The 24,140-nt window shown below is 43.1% G+C and overlaps 1 protein-coding gene across 11 annotated transcripts in view; it reads left to right on the top strand.

Moving 5' to 3' along the window:
- The window catches only part of ATP9B (ATPase phospholipid transporting 9B (putative)), a 468,039-nt gene that overhangs the window by 402,525 nt on the left and 41,374 nt on the right, over positions 1-24,140 (top strand). For all 11 annotated transcript variants that reach the window (XM_077135187.1, XM_077135182.1, XM_077135183.1 and 8 more), the window contains 3 exons: positions 17,018-17,179; positions 17,744-17,836; positions 23,919-24,002. In XM_077135187.1, the coding sequence (XP_076991302.1) occupies positions 17,018-17,179; positions 17,744-17,836; positions 23,919-24,002 (339 nt within the window). The remainder of the gene's footprint in view (positions 1-17,017; positions 17,180-17,743; positions 17,837-23,918; positions 24,003-24,140) is intronic.

Genomic DNA, 24,140 nt, shown 5'->3' with positions numbered 1-24,140 from the left:
AAAATCCAGGTCTTGGCCTATTTTCTTGGGAGTCCCCAGTGGTTGGGAGGGTACCCAGAGTTTCCCAGATGGGAAAGTTTAATAGTTCAATATATGTATCTTTTTTTTTTCTCCCCTTACGAGCCTCAAGGGACTCTGCCAATACTTCTAATTGTCAGCGCACTGTAGTTTGAGATGTATCCTGACAGTGTCCCACGCCACAGGGGATTTCAAGGTCTCGCTCACCCATTCTGGACTCCAGGAGTCTGGGCTGTCTAGATGAGCTGTTCCGAGAGGCTGGCTCAGACTGTATGTACAGAAAATGTAGGTTCTAGACATAATAAATCTCCCTGCCTTTCTCTCTTACAGCAGCTGAAGGTTTAGAGAACATGCACTATCATCTTTTACCCTGTATTCTAATTTACCTCAGAACTAGCCAGATTGGCTTCATTTTAAACTCTAATGGAGGCCTAATCTCCTCAGTTTCTCCAGTTGTTATTACATATAGCTGTGCTAACAGTCGGGGCTGCAGTGCTCGGGTCCCGGGACCTGGGTGTCATAGAGCAACTCAGAGTTCCAGGGAAATGCCAGCTGACACACACAGAGCTCAGTGTCTCAGAGTCCAGAAATACATCTGCAACTGCAGACCAACTATGGTTGCTACAAGGCTCCCATTTTCTTATGAGGATTTTCTGAGAGAAACCTTAGCATATTTGTTCTTTTGTTTCTCTGCACAGCCCATTGTCTCCAAGGTTTATTCAGTTCGTCATGTGCCTCGCAACATCCCTACTTTGTAGCCACACTGAATTCCATCATATAAATGTATCACCGTTCACCATTTTACTTCTCAGTTCTTGCATCCTTCGGCTCCCTCCATCTATTGGGAATCATGGATAATGTCCAAAATAAACATGCCATGTCTTACAGTATCTTCATTTGGTTTTACAATCAGCAGCACTCTCAATTTTAGACAATTTTCATTGGTCCATAATGATAAAGAATCCGTGAACATAATGTCATCAACTATCCAATCAAAACTACCCTTTGTCACTTGCTCCCTGCCCTGCACCCACTTAGATGCCCCTGGTAGTACGGTGGTCCTATTGACATCTTCCTGCTTTCCCCCATACACCTCTACTATTGACTCTTTGCCCACTATTGAACCATTAGAACCATTGAAATAGTTCTTGTAAGAACTTATAATCGTAAATTTAATCATTGGGATACATGGCACTATACATCTCCTTTCAACCACAGTCGCCTTCAACATGCCAATGTTACTTATAACCCCACTAGTTAGTTTCCATAACCTCTCTCCACTCCCCTGCTTTAGATTCAGCCTCTTTGGGTAGCCTTTCCTCCATCTCAAGCTTCTGCGCCGCTCTAGGTCTGCTGTCTTCTACAGTATACCCACTCAGATTACCTTTACCAGAGTCATAATAACAAAATTATACAGTGTCTGTCCTTTTGTGTCTGCCTTATTTCACTCAGCATTATGTCCTCAAGGTTCAAACATGTTGTCATATATTTCTGGACATCATTTCATCTTAGTGCGGCATAATATTCCATTGTATGTATATATCACATTTTGTTAATCCACTCATCTGTTGATGGGTACTTGCATTGTTTCCATTTCTTGGAAATTGTAAATAGTGTCGCTGTGAACACTGATGTGCAAGTGTGTGTGTGTGTCACTGCCTTCAGCTCTTCTGGGTATATACCTAGTAGTGGTATTACCAGGTCATAGGGCAACTCAAAATTTAGTTTTCTGAGAAATCGCCAAACTGTCTTCCACAGCAGCTGTACCACTGTCCATTCCCACCAACAGTGAATAAGTGTTCCAATTTCTCCACATCCTCTCCAACATTTGTAGTTTTCTGTTTAACAGCAGTCATTTTTTTTTTTATTAACGGAAAGAAAAAAAAAGAAATTAAAACAACATTTAGAAATCATACCATTCTACATATGCACTCAGTAATTCTTAACATCATCACATAGATGCATGATCATCGTTTCTTAGTACATTTGCATCGGTTTAGAGGAACTAGCAACACAACAAAAAAAGATATAAAATGTTAATATAGAGAAAAGAAATAAAAGTAGTAATAATAGTAAAAAAAAAAAAAAAACCCTATAGCTCAGATGCAGCTTCATTCAGTGTTTTAACATGATTACTGTACAATTAGGTATTATTGTGCTGTCCATTTTTGAGTTTTTGTATCTAGTCCTGTTGCACAGTCTGTATCCCTTCAGCTCCAATTACCCATTATCTTACCCTGTTTCTAACTCCTGCTGAACTCTGTTACCAATGACATATTTCAAGTTTATTCTCGAATGTCCGTTCACATCAGTGGGACCATACAGTATTTGTCCTTTAGTTTTTGGCTGGACTCACTCAGCATAATATTCTCTAGGTCCATCCATGTTATTACATGCTTCATAAGTTTATCTTGTCTTAAAGCTGCATAATATTCCATCGTATGTATATACCACAGTTTGTTTAGCCATTCTTCTGTTGATGGACATTTTGGCTGTTTCCATCTCTTTGCAATTGTAAATAACGCTGCTATAAACATTGGTGTGCAAATGTCTGTTTGTGTCTTTGCCCTTAAGTCCTCTGAGTAGATACCTAGCAATGGTATTGCTGGGTCATATGGCAATTCTATATTCAGATTTTGAGGAACCGCCAAACTGCCTTCCACAGTGTTTGCACCATTTGACATTCCCACCAACAGTGGATAAGTGTGCCTCTTTCTCCGCATCCTCTCCAGCACTTGTCATTTTCTGTTTTGTTGATAATGGCCATTCTGGTGGGTGTGAGATGATATCTCATTGTGGTTTTGATTTGCATTTCTCTAATGGCCAGGGACATTGAGCATCTCTTCATGTGCCTCTTGGCCATCCGTATTTCCTCTTCTGGTAGGTGTCTGTTCAAGTCTTTTTCCCATTTTGTAATTGGGTTGGCTGTCTTTTTGTTGTTGAGTTGAACAATCTCTTTATAAATTCTGGATACTAGACCTTTATCTGATATGTCATTTCCAAATATTGTCTCCCATTGTGTAGGCTGTCTTTCTACTTTCTTGATGAAGTTCTCTTTGATGCACAAAAGTGTTTAATTTTGAGGAGCTCCCACTTACTTATTTCCTTCTTCAGTGCTCTTGGTTTAGGTTTAAGGTCCATAAAACCGCCTCCAGTTGTAAGATTCATAAGATATCTCCCTACATTTTCCTCTAACTGTTTTATGGTCTTAGACCTAATGTTTAGATCTTTGATCCATTTTGAGTTAACTTTTGTATAAGGTGTGAGATGCGGGTCTTCCTTCATTCTTTTACATATGGATATCCAGTTCTCTAGGCACCATTTATTGAAGAGACTGTTCTGTCCCAGGTGAGTTGGCTTGACTGCCTTATCAAAGATCAAATGTCCATAGATGAGAGGGTCTATATCTGAGCACTCTATTCGATTCCATTGGTCGATATATCTATCTTTATGCCAATACCATGCTGTTTTGACCACTGTGGCTTCATAATATGCCTTAAAGTCCGGCAGCGCGAGACCTCCAGCTTCGTTTTTTTTCCTCAAGATGTTTTTAGCAATTCGGGGCACCCTGCCCTTCCAGATAAATTTGCTTATTGGTTTTTCTATTTCTGAAAAATAAGTTGTTGGGATTTTGATTGGTATTGCATTGAATCTGTAGATCAGTTTAGGTAGGATTGACCTCTTAATTATATTTAGTCTTCCAATCCATGAACACGGTATGCCCTTCCATCTATTTAGGTCTTCTGTGATTTCTTTTAGCAGTTTTTTGTAGTTTTCTTTACATAGGTTTTTTGTCTCTTTAGTTAAATTTATTCCTAGGTATTTTATTCTTTTAGTTGCTATTGTAAATGGGATTCGTTTCTTGATTTCTGCCTCAGCTTGTTCATTACTAGTGTATAGAAAAGCTACAGATTTTTGAATGTTGATCTTGTAGCCTGCTACTTTGCTGTACTCATTTATTAGCTCTAGTAATTTTGTTGTGGATTTTTCTGGGTTTTCTACGTATAGTATCATATCGTCTGCAAACAGTGATAGTTTTACTTCTTCCTTTCCAATTTTGATGCCTTGTATTTCTTTTTCTTGTCTAATTGCTTTGGCTAGAACTTCCAACACAATGTTGAATAATAGTGGTGATAGTGGACATCCTTGTCTTGTTCCTGATCTTAGGGGGAAAGTTTTCAATTTTTCCCCATTGAGGATGATATTAGCTGTGGGTTTTTCATATATTCCCTCTATCATTTTAAGGAAGTTCCCTTGTATTCCTATCTTTTGAAGTGTTTCAACAGGAAAGGATGTTGAATCTTGTCAAATGCCTTCTCTGCATCAATTGAGATGATCATGTGATTTTTCTGCTTTGATTTGTTGATGTGGTGTATTACATTAATTGATTTTCTTATGTTGAACCATCCTTGCATACCTGGGATGAATCCTACTTGGTCATGATGTATAATTCTTTTAATGTGTTGTTGGATACGATTTGCTAGAATTTTATTGAGGATTTTTGCATCTATATTCATTAGAGAGATTGGCCTGTAGTTTTCTTTTTTGGTAATATCTTTGCCTGGTTTTGGTATGAGGGTGATGTTGGCTTCATAGAATGAATTAGGTAGTTTTCCCTCCACTTCGATTTTTTTGAAGAGTTTGAGGAGAGTTGGTACTAATTTTTTCTGGAATGTTTGATAGAATTCACATGTGAAGCCGTCTGGTCCTGGACTTTTCTTTTTAGGGAGCTTTTTGATTGGTTTGTTGAGGTCATCTATTTCTTCTTCAGTCAAAGTTGGTTGTTCATGTCTTTCCAGGACCCGTCCATTTCATCTAAATTGTTGTATTTATTAGCATAAAGTTGTTCATAGTATCCTGTTATTACTTCCTTTATTTCTGTGAGGTCAGTAGTTATGTCTCCTCTTCCATTTCTGATCTTATTGATTTGCATCCTCTCTCTTCTTCTTTTTGTCAATCTTGCTAAGGGCCCATCAATCTTATTGATTTTCTCATAGAACCAACTTCTGGTCTTATTGATTTTCTCTATTGTTTTCATGTTTTCAATTTCATTTATTTCTGCTCTAATCTTTGTTATTTCTTTCCTTTTGCTTGCTTTGGGATTAGTTTGCTGTTCTTTCTCCAGTTCTTCCAAGTGGACAGTTAATTCCTGCATTTTTGCCTTTTCTTCTTTTCTGATATAGGCATTTAGGGCAATAAATTTCCCTCTTAGCACTGCCTTTGCTGCATCCCATAAGTTTTGATATGCTGTGTTTTCATTTTCATTCGCCTCGAGGTATTTACTAATTTCTCTTGCAATTTCTTCTTTGACCCACTGGTTGTTTAAGAGTGTGTTGTTGAGCCTCCATGTATTTGTGAATTTTCTGGCACTCTGCCTATTATTGATTTCCAACTTCATTCCTTTTTGAGAATGATCCATGAGCACTTGAGAAAAAGGTGTGTCCTGCTGTTGTGGGATGTAATGTCCTATAAATGTCTGTTAAGTCTAGCTCATTTATAGTAATATTCAGATTCTCTATTTCTTTATTGATTCTCTGTCTAGATGTTCTGTCCATTGATGAGAGGGTGAATTGAAGTCTCCAACTATTATGGTAGATGTGTCTATTTCCCTTTTCAGTGTTTGCAGTGTATTCCTCACGTATTTTGGGGCATTCTGGTTCGGTGCGTAAATATTTATGATTGTTATGTCTTCTTGTTTAATTGTTCCTTTTATTAGTATATAGTGTCCTTCTTTGTCTCTTTTAACTGTTTTACATTTGAAGTCTAATTTGTTGGATATTAGTATAGCCACTCCTGCTCTTTTCTGGTTGTTATTTGCATGAAATATCTTTTCCCAACCTTTCACTTTCAACCTATATTTATCTTTGGGTCTAAGATGTGTTTCCTGTAGACAGCATATAGAAGGATCCTGTTTTTTAATCCATTCTGCCAGTCTATGCCTTTTGATTGGGGAATTCAGTCCATTAACATTTCGAGTTATTACTGTTTGGATAATATTTTCCTCTAACATTTTGCCTTTTGTATTATATATATCATATCTGACTTTCCTTCTTTCTACACTCTTCTCCATGCCTCTCTCTTCTGTCTTTTCGTATCTGACTCTAGTGCTCCCTTTAGTATTTCTTGCAGAGCTGGTCTCTTGGTCACAAATTCTCTCAGTGACTTTTTGTCTGAAAATGTTTTAATTTCTCCCTCATTTTTGAAGGACAATTTTGGTGGATATAGGAGTCTTGGTTGGCAGTTTTTCTCTTTTAGTAACTTAAATATATCATCCCACTGTCTTCTAGCTTCCATGGTTTCTGCTGAGAAATCTACACATAGTCTTATTGGGTTTCCCTTTTATGTGATGGATTGCTTCTCTCTCGCTGCTTTCAAGATCCTCTCTTTCTCTTTGACCTCTGACATTATAACTAGTAAGTGTCATGGGGAACGCCTATTTGGGTCTAATCTCTTTGGGGTGCACTGCACTTCTTGGATCTGTAATTTTAGGTCTTTCATAAGAGTTGGGAAATTTTCAGTGATAATTTCTTCCATTAGTTTTTCTCCTCCTTTTCCCTTCTCTTCTCCTTCTGGGACACCCACAACACGTATATTTGTGCGGTTCACATTGTCCTTGAGTTCCCTGATACCCTGTTCAAATTTTTCCATTCTTTTCCCTATAGTTTCTGTTTCTTTTTGGAATTCAGATGTTCCATCCTCCAAATCACTAATTCTATCTTCTGTCTCTTTAAATCTATCATTGTAGGTATCCATTGTTTTTTCCATCTTTTCTACTTTATCCTTCACTTCCATAAGCTCTGTGATTTGTTTTTTCAGTTTTTCTATTTCTTCTTTTTGATCAGCCCATGTCTTCTTCATGTCCTCCGTCAATTTATCGATTTCGTTTTTGAAGAGGTTTTCCATTTCTGTTCGTATATTCAGCATCAGTTGTTTCAGCTCCTGTATCTCATTTGTACTATTGGTTTGTTCCTTTGACTGGGCCATATTTTCAATTTTCTCAGCGTGATCCGTTATCTTCTGCTGGTGCCTGGGCATTTAGTCAGATTTCCCTGGGTGTTGGACCCCACAGGTTGAAAGATTTTTCTGTGAAATCTCTGGGTTCTGTTTTTCTTATCCTGCCCAGTAGGTGGCGCTCGTGGCACACGTTTGTCTACGGGTTCCACCAGTGAAAGTTGCTCTGGGTCTTTTAACTCTGGAAAACTCTCACCGTAGGGGAGGTTCGGCAGCCGAAGCGTCTTGCAAGAGTGCCAGTTGGCCTGGGGTTCTGAACGCGGGGAGGGTCGCTGGCCGCCGCAGCACGGGAGAGCACCCGACCGAATTACCTAGTCGGCCCGGGGCGCCAAGCATGGCGGGAGGGCACCAGCTGTCGCAGCCCGGGAGAGTGCACTGTTCCCAGCTGGACCGGGGAGTCACGTGTTTGCAAGGGACCCCCAGGTCACCGTTCTCCGCAGTCTGGGGATTTCCGACCCAACTCTCTCAGTTGGTCCGGGGGGCCTCGCGTGGTGGGGGCACCAGCCTCCGCGGCCCAACGGGACCGCCTGCCCAATTCTGCCAGCTGGCCTGGGAAGGAGGAAGGGAGGGACTCCGGCCGCTTGCCGTCCCGCCCGGGAAAGCCCGCGCCCCTCAGTGATCTCACCGGAGCTGGTTGTCCCAGACAGTCAGCCGTTCCAGGATGGGGTATGCCGTCCCTTTGATCTCCGTCATGGCTCCGGGAGCTACTCTGTATTGTCTCCACTCCCCCAGTAGCTGTTCTGGAGAAGGAAAGGTAAGAGTGGAAAGGCTGTCAAGGCCGGTGGTGGAGGAGCCGGTGAAGGCGGAAGAGGGCATGGTGGTGGTTGGAGAGTCGCCCAACAGCAGCCATTTTTATAAGTGTGAAGTGATATCTCATTGTAATTTGCATTTCCCTTGTAGCTAATGAAAATGAGCATCTCTTCATGTGCTTTATAACCATCTGTATCTACTCTTCAGAAAAGTGTCTATTTATATCCTCTGCCCATTTTATAGCTGGATCGTGTGTTAGTTTGTAAGCTGCCAGAATGTGTTATACCAGAGCTGGAAAAGCTTTTAAAAAGAGAAGGTTAATAAGTTACAATTGTATTGTTCTAAACCAATGACAATGCCCAAATTAAGTCACCAACAAGAGATGACCTTAATTCAAGGAAGGTCCATGGGTTCGGAGCACCTCTGTCAGCTGGGCAGTCACGTGGCTGGCATCTGCCTCTCCAGGTTCTGGCTTCCTTAACATCTCATGGTGATGTCTGCTGAGCTCTAAGCATCTCCAAATACCCATGCCTCTGTTCTCCTCAAGTCTGCATCTTTCTCAGCTCTGGTGTGGAGTTTCTTTCACCTCTGAGGCTTCTGTCATTTCTCTAGGTTCTGTGGTTTCTGTCAGCTCTGTCTGCACTGAGCTCTCTCCTAAATGTCCCTCTTTTAAACGCTTCCAGTAAACTAATCAAGACCCACCTGGAATGGGTGGAGTTACATCTCCATCTAGTCAAAGTTAATGCCCACAGTTGAGTGTGTCAGTCTTCATGGAGATAATCTAACCAAGTTTCCAACCTACAGTACTTTATAGGGATTAAAAGAAATGGTTGCCAAGAATTCTATATACAGAAAAATCATCCTTCAAAACTGACAGGGAAAGTAAAGAATTTTGAGACAAACAATCACTGAGAAGAAAATTTGTGACCAAGAGACCAGCTCTGCAAGAAATAATAACGGGAGTGCTACAGGCAGGTAGGAAAAGGCTGGAGAGAGAGATCTAGAGAAGAGTGTAGAAATGAAGACTATCAGAGAGAGGGAAAAAAAACTAGGTAAGACTTATAAAATCCAAAAGGCAAAATGGTAGAAGAAAAGTACTTCCTTTACAATAATAACACTAAGTGTTAGTGGATTAAACTCCCCAATCAAAAGATATAAACTGTCAGAATGGATTGAAAAACAGAACCCATTTATATACTGTCTACAGGAGATTCATTTTAGACCCAAGGACAAAAATAGGTTGAAAGCAAAAGGTTGGGAAAAGATATTTCATGCAAACAACACTCAGAAAAGAGCAGGAGTAGCCATACTAATATCTGACAAATTAGACTTCAGATGTAAAACAAAAGAGACAAAGAAGGACACTATGTATTAATAAAAGTAGCAGTTTAACAGGAAGACATAACAATCAGACATAACAATCATAAATATTTATGCACCAAGCCAGAATGCTCCAAAATACATGAGGCAAACACTGAAAACAGTGAAAGGAGAAATAGACACATCTACCATAATAGTTGGAGACTGTTCCCCACTCTCATCAATGGACAGAATATCCAGACAGGATCAGTAAAGAAATAGAGAATTTGAACAAATACAACAAATGAATTAACCTTAACAGATGTTTACAGAACATTCCACCCCACAATAGTAGAATACACCTTTTCTCAAGGGCTTATGGACCATTCTCAAGGATAGACCATGTTTTAATCTACCAAAGCTGCCAGAATGCGACACGCCAGAGATGGATTGGCTTTTAATAAAAGAGGATTTATTTAGTTAAAAACATATAGTTCTTCACAGGAAAGGCAGCTAGCTTTCACCTGAGGTTCTCTTACACGGGAAGGCACAGGGTGATCTCCACTGGCCTTCTCTCCAGGCCTCTGGGTTCCAACAGCTTTCCCTAGTGTGATTCCTTTCTGTATCTCCAAAGGTCTGGGCTGGCTGCAAGTGCCAAGATGAGGTGTGCTGAGCTGCTTGGGCTGTAGTACATTGAGCTCTCTCTTTTAAGCTTCCCATGAATTAAATTAAACCTCACTCATTGAGGAAGGCACTCACCTTAGAGACTGCAGATGTCATCAGTCACAGAGAAGCTTCACAAGCTAATGATTCAAGTCCCCAGCAACAGAACTAGGCACCCTCAGCTGGCCAAGTTGATACCTGAACCTGACCACCGCGGACCATGTGCTGGGTCACAAAGCAAGTCTCAATAAATTTTTAGAGATTGAAATCATACAGAACACTTCTTCACATCATAAAGGAATGAAGTTGGAAATCAATAACAAACAGAGGGCCAGAAAATTCACAAATACATGGAGGCTGAACAATGCAGTCTTAAAGAACCAGTGGGTCAAGGATGAAATTACAAGAGAAATCAGTAGATATCTTAAGGCAAATAAAAATGAAAACACAACATATCAAAATGTATGGGGTGCAGCAGAGGCAATGCTAAGAGGGAAATTATTGCCTTAAATGCCTATATTAAAAAAAAAAGAGCAAAATCAAGGAATTAGCTGTTCACTTGGAAGAACTGAGAAAAAAACAGCAGACTAATCCCAAAGCAAACAAAAGGAAAGAAATAACAAAAGTTAGAGCAAAAACAAATTGAGAACATGAAAACAATTGAGAAGGTCAACAAAACCAGGAATTGGACACTTAGCTAGGTTGACGACCTCAACAAACCAATCGGAAGTAAAGAGATTGAATTAGCCATCAAGAAGCTCCAAAAATAGGAAAGTCCAGGGCCAGATGGCTTCACATGCAAATACTACCAAGCATTCAAGAAAGAATTAGTACCAATCCTGCTCAGGCTCTTCAAAAAAATTGAAGAGGAAGGAGGGTTACCTAACTCATGATGATGAAGTCAACATCACCCTCATTCCAATGCCAGACACATATTATGAGAAGAGAAAATTACAGGCCAATATCTCTAATGAATATAGATGCAAAAATCCTCAACAAAATACTTGCAAAAAAATAAAGTTTCCTTCATGGAATGGTGAGAAAGGGGGGCAATTCAACTTCCCCAAGTTGAAATTCCTGATATTCTCACAAGCAGTGTGGACAGCCAAAGCTATAGGCTGAGCCCCCAATCTCGGGGTTTGTTCATATAAAACTTAACCCCACCAAGGATAGGTCAAGTCTACTTAAAATTAAGCCTAAGAGTCACCCCCAAGAGAACCTCTTTTGTTGCTCAGATGTGGCCTCTCTCTCTCCAGCCAACACAACAAGCAAACTCACCACCCTCCCCCTCTCTACGTGGGACATGACTCCCAGGGGTGTGGACCTTCCTGGCAACGTGGGACAGAAATCCTAGAATAAGCTGAGACTCAGCATCAAGGGGTTGATAAAACATTCTCGACCAAAAGGGGGAAGAGTGAAATGAGATAAAATAGTGTCAATGGCTGAGAGATTCCAAACAGAGTCCAGAGGTTATCCTGGAGGTTATTCTTATGCATTAAATAGATATCACCTTGTTAGTCAAGATGTAATGGAGAGGCTGGAGGGAACTGCCTGAAAATGTAGAGCTGTGTTCCAGTAGCCATGTTTCTTGAAGATGATTGTATAATGATATAGCTTTCACAGTGTGATTGTGAAAACCTTGTGTCTGATGCTCCTTTATCTACCTTATCAACAGACGAGTGAAACATATGGAATAAAAATAAATAATAGGGGGAACAAATGTTAAAATAAATTTAGATTGAAATGCTAGTGATCAATGAAAGGGAGGGGTAAGGGGTATGAATTTTTTTCTATTTTCTTTTTATTTCTTTTTCTGAATAGATGCAAATGTTCCAAGAAATGACCATGATGATGAATATGTAACTATGTGATAATATTGTGAATTACTGATTATATATGTAGAACGAAATGATCAAAAGTTAAAAAAAAATGCTTGCAAATATAATTCAGCAGCACATTTAGAGAATTGTACACAATGATCTACATGTGATTTACTCCAGGTATGCAAGGATGGTTCAGCAGAAGAAAATCAATTAATGTAATACACCATATCAGTGTATCAAAGCAGAAAAATCACATGAACATCTTGATTGATGGAGAAAAGGCATTTGACAAAATTCAAAATCCTTTCTTAAAGCACTTCAAAGGATAGGAATAGAAGGGAACTTCCTCAACACGATAAAGGGAATATATGAAAAACCCACAGCTAACATCATCCTCAACGGGGAGAGACTGAAAGCTTTCCCCCAAAAGCAGGAACAAGACAAGGATGCTCGCTATCACCATTGTTACTCAATATTGCGTTGGAAGTTCTAGCCAGAGCAATTATACAAGAAAAAGAAATACAAGTCATCAAAATTGGAAAGTAAGAAGTAAAACTCTCACTGTTTGCAGATGATATCATACTGTATGTTGAAAATTCTGAAAAATCCACAGCAAAGCTACTAGAGCTAATGAGTACAGTGAAGTGGCAGGTAACAAGATCAACACCCAAAAATCTGTAGTGTTTCTATACACTAGTAATGAGCAATCTGAGGAGGAAATCAAGGAAAAAAAAGTCCATTTGCAATTGCAACCGAAAGAATAAAATATTTAGGAATAAATTTAACTAAGGATACGAAAGACCTATACATAGAAAACTGCAAGAAATTGCTAAAAGAAATCACAGAAGACCTAAGTAAATGGAAGGGCATACCGTGTTCATGGACTGGAAAACTATTTAGTTAAGATGTCAGTTCTACCCAAACTGATCTATAGATTCAGTGCAATCCCAATTAAAATCCCAAAAACTTAATTTGCAGAAATAGTAAAGCCAATAACCAAATTTATTTGGAAGGGCAGGGTACCCCAAATAGCTAAAAATATCTTGAGAAAGAAAAATGAAGTGGAAGGTCTCACTCCACCTGACTTTAAAGCATATTATGAAGGTACAGTGGTCAGAACAGCATGGTACTGGCATAAAGATAGATTTACTGACCAGTGGAATCTAATTGAGTGTTCAGATATAGACCCTCTCATCTATGAACAATTGATCTTTGGGCAGGCAGTCAAGCCAACTAACCTGGGACAGAACAGTCTCTTCAATAAATGGTGCTTGGAGAACTGAGTATCCACATGCAAAAGAATGAAAGAGGACCCATATCTCACACCCTATACAAAAATTAACTCAAAATGGATCAAAGACCTAAACATTAGATCTCACACCCTATTCAAAAATTAACTCAAAATGGATCAAAGACCTAAACATTAGATCTAAGGCCATAAAACTTTTAGAAAAAAATGTAGGGAAATATCTTATAAAACTTATAATAGGAGGTGTTTTCCTAGATCTCACACCGAAAACACAAGCACTGAAGAAAGAAATAAATGAATGGGAACTCCTCAAAATTAAATACTTTTGTGTATCAAAGAACTTCGTCAAAAGAGTAAAAAGACAGCCTACATAATGGGAGACAGTATTTGGAAATGATATATCAGATAAGGGTCTAGTATCCAGAATTTATAAAGAAATTGTTCAACTCAACAACAAAAAGACAAACAACCCAGTCACAAAATGGGGAAAGGCATGAGCAGACACGTCTCAGGAGATGAAATACAAAAAGTCAACTCCTGGCCTCTGCACCCAAAAAAAGAAAAAAATAAGAATTAATTAAAATATGAAACAACAACAAAACACACCTCAATGGTAGTAGGCCACCAAGTCAGAAGGAGACTCCCCGAGATATATTGGAAAATGAACTCAGATTCGTCCTATCGCAGGGAGGGATAATTTAAGAAGCAGAAAAAAGAAAAAAAAAGTTATAAAATAATAAAATAAAAATAAACAAGTGAAAAAAGTAGAATATAAGATATATGATTAGAAATAAGAAATAATAATGTAAAATTAAATATTTAAAATATATTAAAAACAGAAGGGGAAAAGATAAACGAATATTAGGGAAAAAATAAAAACCTAGGCAGATAGCGAGTCTGCGTGCCTGCACTTACCGCTTGTCGCCAGCAGGTGGTGCTCCCGAGTTCCTCCCTCAGCCCCGCCCCTCCTGGCGGTAGCGGCTCGAGGTCGGTGTGCACCGGGTGGGGGATGGGTGCGGCCCCCCACCTGGGACTGGGGACCTGACCAGCGCCCCGGGGGTCTGGCCGGCCACTCCCGGCAAAGAGTTGCAGATTCGGTCAGTTCCCTGGGATCGCACCTTCCACGCGCCGCAGCCCGCCCCGTGGGGGTCTCGGCCACCAGACCCACCTGCTCTCCCCGCCCCGCCCCCACGCCTTTCTCCTCCCCAAAGTGCCGGGACACCCTGCTTGGTCATCACACCCAGTGCGCAGTCCAGGCGTTCTCGCCCCGACCCACGCATCCCCCCACACGCGCAGCCAGCTTCCCGGAAGGCCCCTGTGTAATGTCCTTTTAACAGGACCCTTTCAGGGATCCAGTATATCATGTTTTAACCAATTCACTTGTAATATGATGTTTGCTTTTAAAAGCAAACTAAATTTTTTTCACAAAATGTATATAAGTGGTATTCATAGATAATATGTTAAATAATAGGTCATTATAGATAAGAATAACTCCTGTTTAAGTCCCACCACATGCCTCGCGATTCACTGTGTCCTGGCAGGTCTGTTCTGTTCACAGGTCTGGAACCACGGAGGGAAGTCCTGCTCGCCCAGGGGCCAGCCTCCTCCCCGCCTTGCTACTTTGTCTCCTTTAAACTTCTGAACATTACATATGGAGAAACAATGACTGTAGAGCTAACCAGTCACCAGTTTCTCTCTTGTGTTAGAGAAAATCGCAATGAACATGAAGGACTTGAGTTGTTCACTCTTTAACAGAATCATGTTCTTAGGACTCGGCGGGTCCTTAAAGGTCATACAGCTTATCCTGAAGGAAGCAGACCCTAGAGGACTGACAGCTGTGTGTTTCATTCTAGATTTTCATATCTAGATTTTTAAAGTCCTTTTGATCAGTAGCATTCTTATTTTTAAAAATAAGGTAAGGTTCTTGAGGACCTCTTCTGTTGCTCAGATGTGTCTTTCTCTCTAAGCCCAATCGCTGCCCTTCCCCCTATGAAGGACAAGGCATCTGGGGGTGACAGTCTCTCTGGCAGCATGGGAGATGACCTTCAGGGCTGTCTGGCTCTGGCACCATGGGATCAACAATGCTATCCTGACTAAAAGGGGAAAAAGAAGTGTAACTAATGAAGTATCAGTGGCAGAGAGAGTTCAGATAGAGTCGAGAGGCTTCTCTGGAGGTCACTCTTACATAAGCTTCAGTTAGACATTGCTACCTAGCCTAACTTGTCAACCCCCAACCAGGACCATTCTAGCCAATCCTAAAGAACACCCAGGGCAATATATAAGATTCTACAAAGGTTCCATGCACTAGAGTAACTTTCCAGAAACCTACAACCTCCAGATGGGTCCCTGGGCCAGTTAAGTCCTGAAACCTAGAGGGCCCAGCCTCTCCAGAGCATCAATCAGTTAGTGCCATCTCCCTACCCCATATTATCAGCAGCCCCTTCCAGCATGGAAAAGTTAGAATGGGCACAGCCCCAATACCTCTAAACAGTGGAATAAAAAGATCGAAGGCAATGGTGGAGTTATACAGAGAAAGAAGGTCAGGTTTAATAAACTAATATGATTGCTGAATTATTCAATTGGTATGTCTTTCAGTCTCCAGTGTCTTAAAGCAACTAGAAGTAAAAACCTAAAATTGTGGAATTGTAACCGATGCCAAACTCTGAAATCTGCTTTTCAACTAATTACTCTGTGCTTTGAAATTTATTGTTTTTCTTTTTGCGTATATGTTATTTTTCACAAAAAAGAAAAAAAAGTCAATTGTGATGATAAAAAAAATGTTTATTCTTTCTAGCCTCCTATATTCTGGAAGGAAAACTCTGAGAGCATGGTATGGTAGCCCATGACAAACTCTGGGATCTGTCCTGTAACTATTTGTTGAAGAGTGCTTTGAAAAACTGTTCTAGTTTGCTAGCTGCCGGAATGCAATATACCAGAAATGGAATGGATTTTAAAAAGGGGAATTTAATACGTTGCTAGTTTACAGTTCTAAGGCTGAGGAAATGTCCCAATTAAAACAAGGCTATAGAAATGTCAATCAAAGGCATCCAGGGAAAGATACCTTGGTTCAAGAAGGCCGATGAAGTTCAGGGTCTCTCTCAAGTGAGAAGGCACATGGCGAACACAGTCAGGGCTTCTCTCTCATCTGGAAGGACACATGGCAAACACAGTGTCATCTGCTAGCTTTCTCTCCTGGCTTCCTGTTTTAGGAAGCTCCCCGGGAGACATTTTCCTTCTTCATCTCCAAAGCGCTGGCTAATGAACTCTCTGCTTCTCGTGGCTATGTCGTTCTGCTCTGCTCTCTCTGAATCTCTTGTTCTCCAAAATGTTTCCTCTTTTATAGGACTCCAGAAACTTATCAAGACCCACCCAAATGGGTGGAGATACATCCCCTAATCCAGTTTAACGACCACTGTTGAATGGATTACATCTCCAGGGAGATGATCTAATTACAGGTTCAAATATACAGTATTGAATAGGGGTTATGCTGCCATTACAAAATGGAATTTTGATTAAAGTATGGCTTTTCTAGGGTCCATATAGCCTTTCAAATCAGCACAAAAGCTATTACTATTTTCTTTCTTTGCTTTGTATATATGTTATATTATACAATAAAAAAAATAAGGTAAGAGACTTGTATTGTTTATTGTTTATCTATAAGATGTTACTTAAAAGCATCCACTTGATGAAATTCTCAACACTACGTTTTTAAGGATTTGTCATATCTGATAAGTTTTCAGGCCTTCAGCGACTGTTTAGTTTCTATGCAGCTTCTGCCTGCCTTCTCCAAGAAGTAAATGTGCTCCCCTACCCCCACCCCAGTATCCAGTGTCCCCCCGCACTCTGCTGTCCCCCACCCTCCTTTGACCCCCCCACCCTCTGCTGTCCTCCCCTCCTCTGCTGTCCCCCCCCGCTGCCCTCCCCTGTCCACTACTGTCTCCCACCCTCTGCTGTCCTCACCCTGCCCTCTGCTGTCCGCCTCTACCCTCTGCTGTCCTCCCTGCCCTCTGCTGTCCTCCTCTACCCTCTGCTGTCCTCCCTGCCCTCTGCTGTCCCCCACCTGTGCTGTCCTCCCCTGCCATCTGTTGACCCCCCACCCTCTCTGCTGTCCTCCCTGCCCTCTGTTGACCCCCACCTGCTGCTGTCCTTCTCGCCCCCACCCTCTGTTGAACACAAGTGACCCTCCCCTGTTGCTCTCTGCCAGGTTGCTCTGGTACAGTGGACACAGAGCGCCGGACTGACCCTGGTGAGCAGGGACCTGGCGTCCATGCAGCTGAGGACCCCCAGCGGGCAGGTGTTGACCTACTGCGTCCTGCAGATGTTCCCCTTCACGTCGGAGAGCAAGCGGATGGGCGTCATCGTGAAGGCAGGTGCTCCCGCCACCCGCCGCCCTGCTGCCTGGTCTCTGTGCACCGGCTGCTGGGGGCGTTTCTCTCTCAGCATGGGGAGGTTGATTCAGAACATACCCAAAAGAAAAGAAAGTCACAGTTAGGAATTTACTTAAACGCTGTGTACCTGTTAGATTTTCTGAAAACAAAATCTAAATGAGTCACTTGTGACCGAATCTAAGATAGCTCTCCTAAGAGAATTAGAGCAGAATAAATGAAAGGTGTAATTTATTCATTTAAAAAATTAACTAACACTGTTTTGTTTTTATCAACAATAGTAGTTGAGGTTAACACCCATTATGTCCATAAACGTGTTAAAATATGCTTCTGTTATCTTTTTTAAAAACAGACAAAAGTCTGTCTTGGACATTGGCTCAACAAGGAAGCCTGAAGTCAAGCCCTGGAAACAGGGCGAGCCCTTCCCCAGGCCCAGGCCCCCCCCCCCCTCCCGCGCACACCCACCCCCCACACCTGCACCCTCTCGGGACATTTTCCCAGGCTGGGCCTCACCCCGAGCGCCCTCGTGCCTTCTCTCTCTGCAGGACGAGTCCACGGCCGAGATCACCCTGTACATGAAGGGCGCAGACTCCGCCATGGCACCCATCGTGCAGTACAACGACTGGCTGGAAGAGGAGGTACCGGCGGGCACGGGGCTGCGGAGACGCTCCCAGTGAGGAAGCAGGGGCAGCGGGACAGGACGCCTGGCCCCAGCTTGTGCCGCTGGGTTCACTGGAACAAGTCAAGATAATGTTTCAAATCAGGGCACTAATAGATTTCCAAAGCCAGAATGGTTTTCCCACAGATTTATTTTGAATGATTAGTTCTCCCCAGCTTCATAAGCCCAAAAGGGAGTACTACTTAATTCTGGTTTACATTCTTCGTGAATAATGGTCTTTGTTTGGCGTGAGAGTTCATATAGATATATAAACATAGGTCCCTATGAAGACTATATCATCTTTAGAAGCAAAAAATAGAAAGCATTTTAACCATTCAATGAAGAATTATAAAACAATATATAATATATATCCAAGATTGAACTTTTAATATGATGTTTACTTTTAAACTAATTACTTAAATGCTAATTTGTACTTGGTATTCATTTAACCAAATGCTAATTTGTACTTAGTATTCATTTAAAAAGTAGAAAAGAAAATATAAATTTAACCAATCCTAAATTTCATCAAAATCTCCCTAAACCAAGAACTTTTGTATTTAGGCTCATAAGACTGTACTATTTTTTTTTTTTACACTTATGGATTAGTAAGTAGTTGAACTTCAAAGTAACCCTGATGTGGCTGTGATTAGGAAGCATGAAGCCTGCCCCTGTGTCCCTGCCACCCTGGGACCCGGGGAGGACTGTGGGGTCAGCGGCCACCGCCCCCTGCCCATGGGCTAGGCCGGCCTCTGTTTCCTTCCAGGCACTTGGCTCCAATCAGGGACAGCAATAAATTAGACTCCCTGAAGACTTAGTAAAATGCCATAAAAATTACTTTTAGTCATAATGTGTAATTAATTATAAAATACTTGTTTAATTTCTTAAGCTTTATGAGGTGAAATCAGCAAATGTCTTGCCACAGACAGTGTCAGATTCTTTTTCACAAAGATAACTATTAAAAACCCTATGTATATTTATTTTCTCAACATTATAGTTTCTTTCTGTAGGGAATTCTTTCAACTCTCCACTGATGTTTTTGCACATATGAAAAAGTAATTTCTTGTAATGCTGTTTTAGTCTGAAAGCCTTTCACTTGGGTGCATGCTAAGCTATTCTCTGCCTGGCAAGACCCTCAGAGCTGGACGCTTGACTAATAAACGTATTCTCCAAATTAAAAAAAATAAACAAATAAACCAGAACCTTTACTTATCATCTAGCAGAAAGGGCCATTTTTTAAAAACCTGAATTATAAAGATATTTACTGTGAAAAGACTTAAGCTATAGGGTTAGGATGCTTACCTCTAAAAACAAGTTTGATATTAGACCCCAGATATGTTCTTCTAAATGAAACAAGTAGTTACAATTAGGAAACATCAGAAGGCATAGTAGCAGCCACAGCCTTCCTTGGGTCCAGCTGTTTGAACTGGCAGTGACATCCCCTGCCACTTCCTGCAACCCCTGCCCCCCACCCCGTGTCAGGATGCCTCTTGCTGAGAAGGGGGCCCAGCAGGCGTCCCGCGGGCCATGGCATGGGGCCGGCGACCGCTGGTCCAGGCTCGTCTCTGCTGCACGCAGCCTCTGCACTCGGCAACATGCATCAGATGCATTAAACAGGGCTTGTTAAAATATATAGTTCAGAAAGTCTGAAGAATTTAATAGTTCTTCTTTGCCTGCAGATTAACATTTCATCACCAGGTAGAGTAAATATGCTTGTTAGGGTTTGACAGCCTGCAGAGAGGAGAATACTGGCTTTTGTTTCAGAGATGAGGAGGAGGACAGGGTTCCAGCCTGGGTCTGTTTGGGTCCTGAGGATATGTGAAGTAGCGTCTTGAACGTCCACCAGTGAAAACGCAGGATTCCTGTGGGTTGTAACCCTGAGTGCACTGAGGGTGGGCCCCCCAGCCCTGGCTGTGCCATGAGTGCTGCACGCCTTCATAGCATGCAGCCTTGGCATCACATAGCCAAGGCCACCAGTGTTTGGGTTTCTTTTCATTAAAAAAAAAAAGCAATAGCTAATTAATTTGACTTGGAATGTATTTTCTTAAATGCATGATTGCCTGCTCAAGTTGACCCCTTTTAGTGTGACGTTGGAAACGATGCTTTTTGTTAGTTGTGGAGACCGTGCCGCATCGCCCTGCCCATGTATGGTGAAGATGGAAGGCAGTTGGTGCCCAGCCCCGCCCTGCCGGCATCACCTTCCTTTCAGGGCCCCTGAGGCCTTGTAACAATCAGGGGAATCCAGCCCTAGGCTGTGAAAATTCCTTGGAATTTCAAGGGAATGGTCTCCCTTGTTTCTCTAGATTATCAGCTACAAATGCCAAAAACAGGCTGAACATTCAAGTTAGGAGCTTTACGATGCCAGGACTCGAGGTGGTTCCTCCAGGGAAGTGGAGAGGGAATCGCTGCAGCACACAGGGTTCCAGGCCTGGCTGCCCAGGCGGGTGCCTGCTCCCCTCGGGGCTCTCCGTGGCCAGGCAGTTCAGGGTCATTTCCTCGATTTCCCGGTTGCTTTTATGCTTTTTTATGACAGCACATAGCTCTCTGAAGTGCTGCCTCTGGAGGTGCTTCTCTGGCCTTGCTCCCTGGGCACTGGGGGTGCCGCTGTGCAGGCGCTGACCCCAGGCAGAAGCCCTCCAGCCCCTACCCCTGCCTTGGGCCGCCCTCCCCCCGGCGCCCCCACCCCATGCTGAGGCCTCCCCGTGCAGGGGGTGGGGAAGGCGCGCCTGACATCCATCTCCTGGAGATGGCGTCCTTCGTGCTCACAGCTCCACTGCTGTTTTCTTTCTCATCAAGCGGAGAGAGGGAGGCCCTGTGGTCTAAGTAGGCAGTCCCCTGTTGCTGTGCATGGGTGCTGATCCACATCGCCGGAGCCTGCATCTGTCCACGGGAACCGAGCTCTGCACGCGCCCTGGTGCACGTGCAGGGTAACTTCCCAGCATCGAGGGGTGTGTGCAGTTGACTGGGTTTTTTTAAATATTTTTTATTGTGAATTATAATGTATATACCAAAAAGCAATAAATTTTGAAGTACATTGTAACAAGTAGTTATAGAAGCGTTTGCAGAGTATATATGTGTTACAGTTCCACAATTCCTGGGTTTTCCTTCTAGCTACTCCAAGATACTGGAGACTAGAAGAAATATCAATATGATTTAGCAGTCATATTCATTTGTTATATCCTGTTTTCTCTGTTGTAACTTGTCCTTCTCCCAGTCTTCAGGAGTAGTTGGGCTGTGCCCATTCTCACTTTTTCATGCTGGAAAGACCAATGGATAATATGGGATGGGGAATGGGACTAGCTGATGTTCTGCAGACGCTGGGCCCTCTGGGTTCTAGGACTTATCTGGCCTAAGAACCCTCTAGAGGCTGCAGGTTTCTAGAGAGTTAACTTGGTGCATTAATCTTTTGTAGGCTCTCAGATAGAACCCTGAGTGTTCTTTGGGGTTGTCAGGAATGGTATTGGTTGGGGGTAGGGCAAACGTGGCAGTCAGCAGTATCTAGCTGAAGCCTGTATAACAGTAGATTGCAGAATAGCTTATCTACTCTATTTGAACTCTCTCAGCCTCTGATACCTTTGTTAAAATTTTTCCTCCTTTTAGTCGGGAAGACATTGCCAATCCCACAATGCCAGGGCCAGGCTCATCCCTGGGAGTCATGTCCCACATTGCTAGGGAGACTTTCACCCCTGGATGTCAGGTCCCACAGAGGGGAGAGGGTAATGATTTTCCATGCAGAGTTGGGCTGAGAGAGAGAGAGAGAGAGAGAGAGAGAGAGAGAGAGAGAGTTCTCCACTACAGAAATAAGTTTCACAAGAACAAGCCTCAAGATCAAGGGCTTGGCCTATTGACTTGGGAGTCCCTAATGTTTGAGACGGTATCATGGGTTTCCCAGGTGGAAAAAATTAATAGTTCCATATTTTTTCTCCCATCCCTCAAGGAACTTTGTCAAAACATTTGAAATATCTGCCCAACATATCCTGGGATGTATCCAGGCATTGCATTAAGCTATGCAGAATTACAAGCCCTCATTCTCATTCTGGGCTCCACGCGTTTGGGTTGTTTAAATGTGCTGCCGGGTAGATTGAGTTAGATTGTGTGGTATAGAAAATTTAGGTTTTGGACAAAATAAAGTTCTCTTCCTTTGGTCTCACAGAGTAGGTGGCATTCTAAAGTAAAAACAATTTCATTCTTTAACATGTGTTTTGATTTACCTTAGTCCCGACCAGATCACCTTCGTTCTTGTCTCTAACTGAAGCCTGAGCTCCTTTTTGGCTTCATTAATGGTTGTTGTACGTGGCCATGCTGACTTACGGAGCTGCAGAACTCCAGCTGTGAGTCTCAGGTGTCACACAGGTGCCCAGAGTTCCAGGGAGACGCCAGGTTATACACACGTGGGACGACAGCTCAGAATCTAGAAGTAATATTTGCAGCTCTGGATTAAATGTGACTGATAGAAGAGCTTGCAATCTAGGCCCCAGTCTTTTTATGAGTATTTTCTGTAAGTGACCACACTATATTTATTCTTTTGTTTCTGGCTTAATTTGCGTAACGTAATGTCCCCAAGGTCCATCGCTTGATTGCATGCCTCACGACTTCGCTTCTCTCTGGAGCCGGGCAATTTTGCATCATATGAGTACACCAGAGTTCGCCTTTCTACTTCTCACTCAGTGCATCCTTCAGCCACCTCCATCCACTGGGCATCATGGATAATGTCCAAGGTCAACAATCCATGTCTCACAGTGTCCTCGCTTAGTTGTACAATCATCATCATTCACAATTTTAGACAATTTTCATTGTTCCAAAGCGAAAAATAACTGATAAACACATCCTCACCAGATAGCAAATCTAAACCTCCCTTTAACTCTTGTTCCCCCCACCCCCCGATTATTTGCTCTTGGTATTGCTGAGGTGCTGATGAGACCTTCCTGCTAATTGTGGAACATAGCTTGCATGTTCTCCTACACCCCTCTGTCATTAGCTCTTTGCACGAGGCTCATACCTTTGCAGAAGTTCATGCAGTAACATTTATATGTGTAGAGTTGATCGGTGGGACACATGGTTCTATACAACCCCTTTCAAGCACGTTCACTTTCAATATGGCAGTATTCACTATGAACCTACTTGTGAACTGCCTTCGTTTCTATCCATTCCCTGACACTTAAGTTCAAACTCATTAGCTGACCGTTCACCCTCTCTAGCTCCTGTGTATTTCTACGTCCCCCGTGTTCTATATTATAAGCCTCTGAGTTTACTTTCACCAAGTTGTAATAGTGGAGTCAGACAGCATCTGTCTTTTTGTGTGTGGCCTGTTTCGTCAGCGTTACGTCCTCTGACTCATCCACGTTGCCACGTGCTTCAAGGCCGCGTTTCGTCTTCCTGCTGCCTTATCCCCCATCGTAGTTGATGGGCACTTGGACCGTTTCCATCTTTTGGTGCAGACGGGCTGGGTAGGCTGGGCCGGAAGCGAGGTGCAGTGGGGCTTCCTCGCCCCGCCTTCCCGCCCTGCAGAGGGCTCTGGGCCTCCGTGTGGAAAGGGGTGGCGGGCTCTGCACACTAGCTGCGTGGCGTCTGCGCAGGGAATGCAGGTTCCCTGGCTGCTGGGATTCCCGGGGAGGTACCAGGTGCGGCACTGGGAGCTGCTCTCCCACCTCGCTGCTGGGCGTGCCCTGGCCTGGGCGCGCCCTTCCCGAGGCGCCTGCAGAGCAGCCCCGTTGGCCCCGGGGCTCTGTCTCCTGGGGGACCGCACAGCCTCTCTCGTCCTCTGAAGATGACAGCCCAGCCATGGCAGAGGCTGGGCGAGTCAGAGAGCTGGCGCTGTGTGGGCTGCATGTGCTGCAGAACTGCAGGTTGGGTCCCCCGTGTCCCCGCTTCTCTGCAGTGATGGGGACGCACTGTAGTGCCCAGCCCTAAGGCCTGTTGTGTGCTCACCCTCGGGGGAGGGGGACACAGCAGGACAGGAGGGCGTCCCGGCCCCGAGGTGGTTCCGTAGCTGCCCCTGGAGCCCCCCGGGGTGGCCTCTAACCGAGGGCAACCGCCCGCTCCTGATTCTCGTCTCTGTTTTCCAGTGCGGCAACATGGCCCGCGAAGGCCTGCGCACCCTCGTCGTGGCTAAGAAGTCCCTGACGGAGGAGCAGTACCAGGACTTCGAGGTGCGGCTCCAACTGCAGCCCGGGAGGGCGCCTCGCAGGGACCCTGACACCCCGTGTAGCCTGAGCAGGAGCGGGGCCGGGGGTCCGTCTCCCGAGTCTCCTGGGGTTCTCAGGTGCTCAGGGGTCTCCCCTCCGGCC

Source organism: Tamandua tetradactyla, chromosome 18 (genome assembly GCF_023851605.1).
Source record: "Tamandua tetradactyla isolate mTamTet1 chromosome 18, mTamTet1.pri, whole genome shotgun sequence".
NCBI classification, from domain to species: domain Eukaryota; kingdom Metazoa; phylum Chordata; class Mammalia; order Pilosa; family Myrmecophagidae; genus Tamandua; species Tamandua tetradactyla.
This window is presented reverse-complemented; position numbering and strand designations above follow the sequence as displayed.